This window comes from Mastomys coucha, unplaced genomic scaffold (genome assembly GCF_008632895.1).
Source record: "Mastomys coucha isolate ucsf_1 unplaced genomic scaffold, UCSF_Mcou_1 pScaffold22, whole genome shotgun sequence".
NCBI lineage: Eukaryota > Metazoa > Chordata > Mammalia > Rodentia > Muridae > Mastomys > Mastomys coucha.
The window spans coordinates 156562949-156571993 of NW_022196905.1; the positions used below are offsets into that span (position 1 = coordinate 156562949).

At 51.6% G+C, this 9045-nt stretch overlaps 1 protein-coding gene across 1 annotated transcript in view; it reads right to left on the reverse strand.

Annotated features, from left to right (window-relative positions):
* Positions 1-1209, reverse strand: part of Grtp1 (growth hormone regulated TBC protein 1) — a 25952-nt gene extending 24743 nt beyond the window's left edge. The window contains exons 1-2 of the mRNA XM_031339113.1: positions 1061-1209; positions 616-767 (exon numbers count right to left, since the gene is read on the reverse strand). Coding sequence (XP_031194973.1) covers positions 616-767; positions 1061-1107 — 199 coding nt within the window. The 5' untranslated portion in view covers positions 1108-1209. The remainder of the gene's footprint in view (positions 1-615; positions 768-1060) is intronic.
* Between the last annotated feature and the right edge of the window lie 7836 nt (positions 1210-9045).

Here is a 9045-nt window from a genome sequence, read left to right on the forward strand (position 1 = left end):
GGGCCCCACCCCTGCCCATCTCTGAGGACTTGGCGCTGTTCTAAACCCCTCAGAACCCGAGGCCTTCTCCCGGCTTTCCAGGAAGTGTGGACTTTGACCATCTTCAGTTAAGAGGGCGTGGTGACCATGGAGAAAATTCAACCAGGTGAGGAGCTCTCCTTCCTGCTCTGTGGCACATACACACCCTCCCTGGGCAGGGGGTCTCAGGATGTCCCAGAAGTAGCGCTTGGGGGTGGTGGGGTTCAACTATAGAGGGTTCCAGTTCCTATGGAAATGCTTGTGTATGCTCGTGCGCAGGGTAATGGTGGTGTTTGTAGGTCTGGCATTTTGAGTTCAGGCTAGTGGGGATCCTGCTGCTGAGAGGGCCCCATTAAAGAGGGATCCCGCAACTGGAGGCAGGGGAGTCGTGCTCGCGGGTTTCACTGTACTGGGTTCTACAGTCCCTATGGAGAGTCGCGCCATAGGGACTGTAACTACTGCAGGGTGGTAGCTACTGCAGGGAGGTCCTGCCGTCCACAGGTCGCGCTGGGGGTCGCGCCACAGGGGTTCTGGCCGTTGGGAGAAAGTTCTGTTTGTTTGAATGGCCGCTACGCCAGCCAGCATCAGGCCTCTCACCTGTCACGCTTTTCCGGACACCACCGCTTCCCTTTAGAAGTTTGGACCATTTGATCGCCCTCTTGGTGAGTATCACCAGGTACGTGGAAAAGAATTCTTCATAAGCCGCATAGTCAAAGTCTTCGGGCCTTTCAAATCCATACGGATCGATCCTACAAAGAAAAAGAACCTGTTTCCCGAACCAAGTTTCCGCGCCTGCGGGGATGCGGCTGGGGTCCAAGAGTTCCGACACCCGACACCCCTCGGCCCGCCCCTCCGTCCATCCTCCGTCCACCTTCCCTTGCTCTCTTCCACCCCTCCTCCATCCCCTCCACCCCTCCACCCCCTCATCCCCCCCTCGCTCTCCGTGGACCAGAGCGCGTCCCCCGCGCAGCATCGACCGGCGCAGACCCAGTCCGGGGAGGGCGCCCAGCACCCCGCGCGCGCCGCCGGCCTCCGCACCCACCTGGGCACCCGAGCTCGCGCCGCCTGCGCGCGTTCTGCGGGATCCATGCGGAGAAGAGCCAGGGACCGCGGGACTCACAGCCACTGCAGCCCCGAGCGCCGGACCCCGGTGCGCCGCTGGCCCCGGGGCGCGCGAGTGCTTCCGGCGGGGGCGTGGCCGAGACGGGGGCGGGACGGAGGCGAGGGGCGGAGCCAGAGGGGGCGGGGCGGGTAGAGTGGGCGGAGCTGGGATGGGGATGGGGATGGGTGGGGGCGGTGTCGGGGATAGGAGGGCCTAGGGACCCGAACCCGGTGCACCTGCTGCAGCCTGGCACTGGGGATTTGAAAATCCATGGAGGTGGGAACCTACGCCGAGGGTAGAAGACCTGGATCCACTTTGCGGGCTTTTAAGTATCCTTTAAGCCTCCGTGCCTGGCGCACTGGACTTCGGACTTCCAGCTCCGATGCTGAAAAAGGTCTTTTTTTTTTTTCACTTTGCTCCCTTGCATGTCAAGGCTGAGAACATACGGTTTTGAGGGCCACCATCATAGGGGTACTCGCTTCTCCAAACCTTGGAACCCGAGGTCTAGCCCTGGAAAGAGTTGCCGCCGCCTTACCGTCTCTCTTCATCTGGAGAAGCCCGGCAGTGTGCCCTACTGCAGGGTCACAGTGCCGCCATGCCGAGCATCTTTCGTGGTCCCTGTCGCTGTCAGTTTCTTGATTTCAGACTCTGGGCTTGGAAACCAGCTGACTGACTTTCTTAGCGAGGGATCGTTGGAAACCGGTGGAGAAACTTTTGGATTCAGTGTGCTCAACGTGCCGAGGTAAAACTAGGGCTTTGGCGCTTTGGGCCCCTGGGGTCGGCGTTGGGGCGGACCAGACGTTGCAGAAGCGCTTTTCTGCAAAGGTGCTGCCCGCCTTCTAAAAGTCTCTTCTGGCTGGGCGGTGGTGGCGCACGCCTTTAATCCCAGCACTTGGGAGGCAGAGACAGGTGGATTTCTGAGTTCGAGGCCAGCCTAGTCTACAGAGTGAGTTCCAAGACAGCCAGGGATACACAGAGAAACACTGTCTTGAAGAAAAAGTCGATGAGTTCAGCTGGCTGTAGTTGGAATGACCGTCAGCTGGACTTTGTGAACTCACTTGAACTAGTTAGAAGCCTCGAAGTAACGGTAAGCGGCAGGAGTGAGGGTGCGATTAGAATTTAGCCTGGTCCGTTGGGACACTTGTATACCCCAATGTAAATGATCCTGACCTCAGTGCCAAGAATACAGGCAGCAGGCAGTCTCTCAGCTACATAGGCAGCTCTGGCCTGGTTAGTCTGGAACTCACTATGAACACCAGGCTGGTACTGAACTCAGAGAGATCTACCTGTACCTGCCTAACACACACACACACACACACACACACACACACACACCCTGAGTGCTGGGATTAAAGGTATGTGCCACCATATCTAGCCCCATCTTTCTTTTAGAGTACAGCAGTAAATGAACCTGAAAATCCAGTTAGAGCTGCAGACCTGAACTTCTCTGTTGACACTGGATGAAACAGTGCTGGCATGAGCAGAACCCCAAATTCCAGTTCCCACAGTCGCCCAGAGTGCTTGCTGTCTCTGGGAAAACGTGCAGAGATCAGCTGGGCCCAGCAGTGAACGGTATTTCAACACCAAGTGTCCTTTCTCCAGGATGGACAGCCCAGTCCTGCCAGTGCTCCGACCTTGACCTTTCCTCAGTGGGTGCAGGCTCAAACCGCAGACAGGATTACATTGTCTCCATACACAGTGTTCCCCTTGGTCTGATCACACGGAGCTAGGGGTGCTATCTACCGGGGGGCCTCCTCCATATTTGCTCCTCTTCCTCTTCTTCTTCTTCCTCTTCTTCCTCTTCCTCCTCCTCCTCCTGTTCTTTCTTTACTTATTTGGTTAGTTGCTTGGCTTTTTTAAAAGATTTATTTATTTGTTTAATGAATATGAGTACACTGTAGCTGTACTGATGATTGTGAGCCTTCATGTGATTGCTGGGAATTTGAATTCAGGACCTTTGGTCCTGAATTCAAATCACTCCAGTTGGCCCCACTCACTCAGGCCTAAAAATTTATTTATTATTACAAATAAGTACACTGTAGCTGACTTCAGACACACCAGAAGAGGGCGTTGGATCTTGTTTCAGATGGTTGTGAGCCACCATGTGGTTGCTGGGATTTGAATTCAGGACCTTTGGAAGATCAGTCAGTGCTCTTAACCGCTGAGCCATCTCTCCAGGCCATTGGTTGGCTTTGTGAGACCCCATCTCTTTATGTAGTTCTCTATCCTGGAGCTCATTATGTAAACCAGGCTGGCCTTGAAACCACAGAGATCCTCCTTCCTCTGCCTCCCAAGCCTATTTTCTGTTCTTTCTTCCCTGAAACCAGCTGTTGCAATAAAACAAATCAAAGAGACCTTTGCAAGGTCAGTTATGACAGCTCACCTCCTGTCCCTTTTCCATGCTTCCACCTCTCTGTCCATCACCCTAGCCCCAAATGGCATCTCCATCACCCCTCTCTCTGTGATTCCTGCCCTTCTGTTGATGGAGCCTGGGAGTCCCGCATAGCTCCTTTGAGTGGCCCTGGCCTGTGGCTCCCTTGCAGGCTGGGAAACATCCATGGGCCTCCTACACTTATGAGAAAGAAGGCGCTCTTAAGCTTTTGCCTCTTACCCTCTTGCTCTCACTCCCTTACGCCCCCTCTCTCTCCCTCCCCTCCCTCCTCTCTCCACATGCCCATGGTCAGCCTCTGCTTCTCTATTCTTTTCCCTCTCTCTGCCTTCCTACAATAAATGCCTTAAAACCAAGAGAGAGAAGGAGAGAGAGAGAGAGAGAGAGAGAGAGAGAGAGAGAGAGAGGGAGGGAGAGAATGAAGGCATGCTCTCTACTGAGACAGTTTTGTGGCCAGACATGACCACAGGATGGGATGCTGGCACTAGCCAGAGTTAATTCGATAAGAACAGCTGCCCTGTAGGAAGAGTGAGGAGGGAAGATAGAAGGCTCTAGCAGAGGTTGGTCCTCTTATCTCATCAAGCTCCCCCATGGGTCTAGGAAACCTAAAGGCTGAGTGCCCCTGAGTAAGTAGCCTCTCTCTCTGCACTCCCACCTCCACCATGTATCTTAACATAGCCTGACCCATGGTGGCCCACAGTGGTCATCCATACCCTTCCAAGTCGTAAGCTACCCTCTGAGGAAGCCACTCTAAAGCCTTGGGCAGACAGCACTGGACAGTGCAAACTCAGCGCAAGGATCCAGGGTCTGAGAGAAATCCAGCCTTACTTCAGGAATTAAGCATTTCTGAGACTGTTCCCTTAGACTAAAGGAAATCGAGACAAGATCCGAGAAGAGCAGGTAGAGCATTGGTGTGGATGAATAAAGATGGCAACCGCTGAACCCACTGACATGTCTGCAGTACCGACTCCTTGACTATGGTGGTCAGCCAGATATCATCAGCTCCCTGGTGCCCAGCCTCTCCCTGCCCCCATCTTAATTGCTTTTCTATTGCTGTGAAAAGACACCATGACCAAGGCAACTTATAGAAGAAAGCATTTATTGATGCTTATAAGTTCAGAGGTCTAGAGTCCATGACCATCATAGTAGGGAGCATGCCCAAAAGCAGGCATTGGAGCAGTTGCTGAGATATCACATCTCACCCACAAGTGGGAGGCAGAGAGCTAGCTAGAAATGGCCTGGGCTTGGGCTGGAGAGATGGCTCAGAGGTTAGCACTGGCTGCTCTTCTGCCGGTCCTGAGTTCAATTCCCAGCAACCACATGGTGGCTCACAATCATCTGTAGTGGGATCTGATGCCCTCTTCTGGTGTGTCTGAAGATGGCAACAGTGTACTCATATACATAAAATAAATAAATCTTAGAAAGGAAGAAAGAAAGAGAGAGAGAGAGAGAGAAAGAGAGAGAGAGAGAGAGAGAAAGGAAGAAAGAAAGAAATGGCCTGAGTTCTGAAACCTCAGAACCCACCAGTAGTAACGCACCTCCTCCTCCAACCAGGACACACCTCCTAATCCTTCTCAAACAGTTCTGTCAACTAGGGACCAAGTATTCAAATACATGAGCCTCTGAGGGGCGTTAGCATTTGAACTACCACACATTCTGCCTGTCATTTGAGAGTGGAGAGGAACACCTAAGGCTGCTTGAAGCTGGAGAGCTAGTCTGTCTCTCATACACCATTCTTTTTTTTTTCTTTTTTTTTGGTGGGGGGGTTCAAGACAGGGTTTCTCTGTATAGTCCTGGCTGTCCTGGAACTCACTCTGTAGACCAGGCTGGCCTCGAACTCAGAAATCCACCTGCCTCTGCCTCCCAAGTGCTGGGATTAAAGGCGTGCGCCACCACTGCCCAGCTCATACACCAGTCTTTTCAGAACTCTCAGACCAGGTAAGTGGGGGTGAGTTGTCTACATTTTCCTCACAGAAATTACAAAGCAAAGTGTGTGAAACTCCGATGGGCTGTAGGTTACCATGTGTGCAGGGTGGCCCTGCAGGCCAGAAGGCAGGGCTGGGTCCCCCAGAACTGAAGTTACAGATGGTTGTGAGCCACCATGTGGTTCTGGAAACTGAACCCAGGTCCTTTGCAATAGCAGCAAGCACTCTCTTCTGCTGCTCCACGGCTCCTGCCCTCTCCCTTTTCCTTGTGTCCTCCCAAGTCTACTTGGTTCTGCCCATAAACTCATGGGTGTGGCTATGAGTGGAGTGTGACTAACCTAAGGGCCACGCCCATAGAAGAACTGACTCTCTCTCCTCCCAAAGCCAGGAGCTGGCTCCTCGGCTATGGGCGGAGACGTGGTCCCTTCCTCCCTCCTCAGCTAATCATCTTTATTAAAAAAATGATTCATTGGACTTCATCTACACCCTTGAGCTTGGAAAGCGGATGGATAATGAACACCCCTGATTTGTGCCTTAGGAAACAGCCCCTTACCTACATGTTATTGGATGCAACCAACCTTGTGACAGGCCTGACTTAGGTCCTCCAGCCCCACCCTCTGCTTCATCGAGCTTATGCAGGTGTCTTTGCTGAACCACATGGCTCTCAGTCCCTCACCTTTACCTTACCCTGAGAAGGGCTCCTCTGACGAGCAAGTTCTCTCACTAGTCCTTCACCCAATGCCGCACTCACTCTTCTGATTCTGACAGAAAAGCTCTCTGTCCCTCCCGTGACCTGTGATCTTGCAGCCAGAATGGCCAGAGCTCCCACACACTGCTGTTTTCGCAAGTGTAAGTTGGCCACTCACTGCCCCAGCAGCCAACCACCGTCAGCTCTGAGCATCTGTGCGTTTGGCAGGCTCTTGAGCAATCTGACAAGAATGTAAAGTCTGCACGTGGCTTTAAAGATGTTCCACCTGATAGGGGCTGAGGCCGGCAGCTGGGCAGCAGTACAGCCCAGAGGTAGAACATTTGCCTATGACCCTCAGCACTAGGACAGACAGACAAACAAAAACTAACATGGAACCCTTCAGCTAAATACGGAGAATCCCAACACCCACTGTTGCTGAATGAGCCTCTGGGGAGACTTTTGTCTGTATTTGAAATTTTCCATCCCTCCTCTTGGAAGAAACCACTGCCTTCCACCCCAGCCCTGTGCTCTGGACAGCTTCCCAAAGTATTAGTGAGGCAGAACTGTCCAGATGCTACGGTCCTGAGGACCTAGGGCGCACACAATGCACACCTTCTCCGCAAAGAGCTCAGGAGAGTCCAGGTAGCAGGTGGGGCAGTGCAGAGCCATGAATAAGGGATGAATGGATCAGCATAGAGGGGGGCCCCAGTGACCCCAGAAAATGTCCAAATTGTGCATGTCTTTAATACCAGCACTTAATGAGTCCTGAGGTAAGTCTGTGAGTTCTAGGCCAGTTTGGTCTATTAGTCTACATACTGGGTTCCAACAAGGACTACCGAGTGAAACCCTGTCTCAAAAACAAAAGAAAACAAACAAACAAAACCCTGAATCTTCAGATCCTGGCAGAATTTGGGCCTCTCCTTTGGAACTCCCCAGCTCCTACTTAGCACTTTGGGTGAGGCCTAAACAGGACCTGAGTAGGGTCTAAACAGGGGCCAACTAGACTACCACTTCACCCTAGCCACAGGGTCCTAGGATGGGCTGGCCTAGCTCGGCCACACCTATGCGAGTGACTTCAGCGGGTCGCTTGGCTCACAGGAATAAGAGCCGAGTAGCAGTGTGGCCAACCTCGGGTGCCCAGGCCTTAGAGCTGGTAACTTCCTCCCTGTGAGATCCTGAACTCTCCAAACCTAGAGGCTTCCTCACCTGACCAGAAGTAGAGGGCACTGCCAGGGCTGGCGGCCCCTCCCCTGAGATGGTGTATCCAGGAGAACATTAAAGAAAGGGTGAATGGGTGGAGCTTGAGGAAGATGGGTGGGTCCAGACCTGTCAGTTCCCTGAAGGGATCTCGGAAGGGTCATCATGAAGCTGGAGACTGGCTCCAAATGCAGCTTGTAAAACAGAGTAAGTGTGTGTTAGTCATGTAAAATAATGGGTTTCATTCTGACGCCACCATCCGTGTGCAGAGTGCGCTTTCTAACCTATGGCCCAGAGCTGATCCCATCCAGGTAGGCAGAGCCTCCTCCCATCAGCCTCATGTGGCTTGCCTAGGTAGGGGACAAGCATCTGTCCCATGTAAGGACACCACACTGCTTCTACCATACTCCTGCCTGGGCCGAACAGCCTTGATAGCACCCCGAAGACCCTTGAGAGAGATCAGAGACGGAAGTCTCTGAAGCTGCTGATCCTATGACTTGGGAGGCAGAGGCAGGGGGACTACTCATTTGAGAGGAATCTGAGTGAGACTTTGTCTCAGTCCTGACAGTAGTGGCACACGCCTTTAATCCCAGCACTTGGGAGGCAGAGGCAGGTGGATTTCTGAGTTCGAGGCCAGCCTGGTCTACAGAGTGAGTTCCAGGACAGCCAAGGCTACACAGAGAACAAACAAACAAACAAACAAGACTTTGTCTTAGGAGGAAGGGGAGGAGGGGGAGGAGGGGGGATGGGGGAAGAAGAAGAGGGGAGAGGAGGAGGAGGAAGGGAGAGGGAGGGGAGGGGCATGGGGAGGAAGAGGAGGAGAAAAAGAAAAATGAGGGCTGATGAGATGGCTCAGCAGGTAAGAGGACTGACTGCTCTTCCGAAGGTACTGAGTTCGATTCCCAGGAACCACATGGTGACTCACAACCATCTGTAATGAGATCTGATGCCCTCTTCTGGTGTATCTGAAAAACAGCTACAGTGTACTTAAATATAATAATAAATAAATCTTGGGGCTGAAGATTTATAGGTCAGTGGTTAAGAGCACCAATTGCTCTTACATACTGTACTTACATATAATAAATAAATAAATCATTTAAAAAAAAAATCTTTAGGTCAGAGCGAGCAGGGCCAACAGGAACAAGCAGAGGTCCTGAATTCAAATTCCCAGCAACTACATGATGGCTCACAATCATCAGTACAGCTACAGTGTACTCATGTACATAAAATAAATAAGTAAATAAATCTTAAAAAGAAAAAAAGAAAGAAAAGAAAATCCCCTGGGGGCCAGAGGGCTTTCTGTCCGGTTCAAGGTTTGAATCACAGCAGTTCTCTACCTCTGGACAGTGTGACCAGACAGACTACAGCCCTGTCACCGAAGCCAAAGGAAAGGCACATTGCCCTGGCGGCTCAGTGGAAGAACTGCCATCCAAACATTCCCACCGCACAGCCTGCATCTCCTCCTCGGGAACCAGGCGACACTATTTCTTTCTGTCCTTCTACATTTCATGTAGATGCATGTCTGTCTCGTTTAGGGACTGACAGTTCTTGGGGATTACCTACTTTTTTTCCCATTAACTTATTATTTTTTTTATTTTGAAACTTTATTGACTTTTTTGGATGTACATATTCACAAATGTAGTATATATTGATAGGGTACTTTTTGTCATATTCTTTAAAATTTATAAAATATAACAATAAAAATGAGTATTATAAAAGTTGTTTG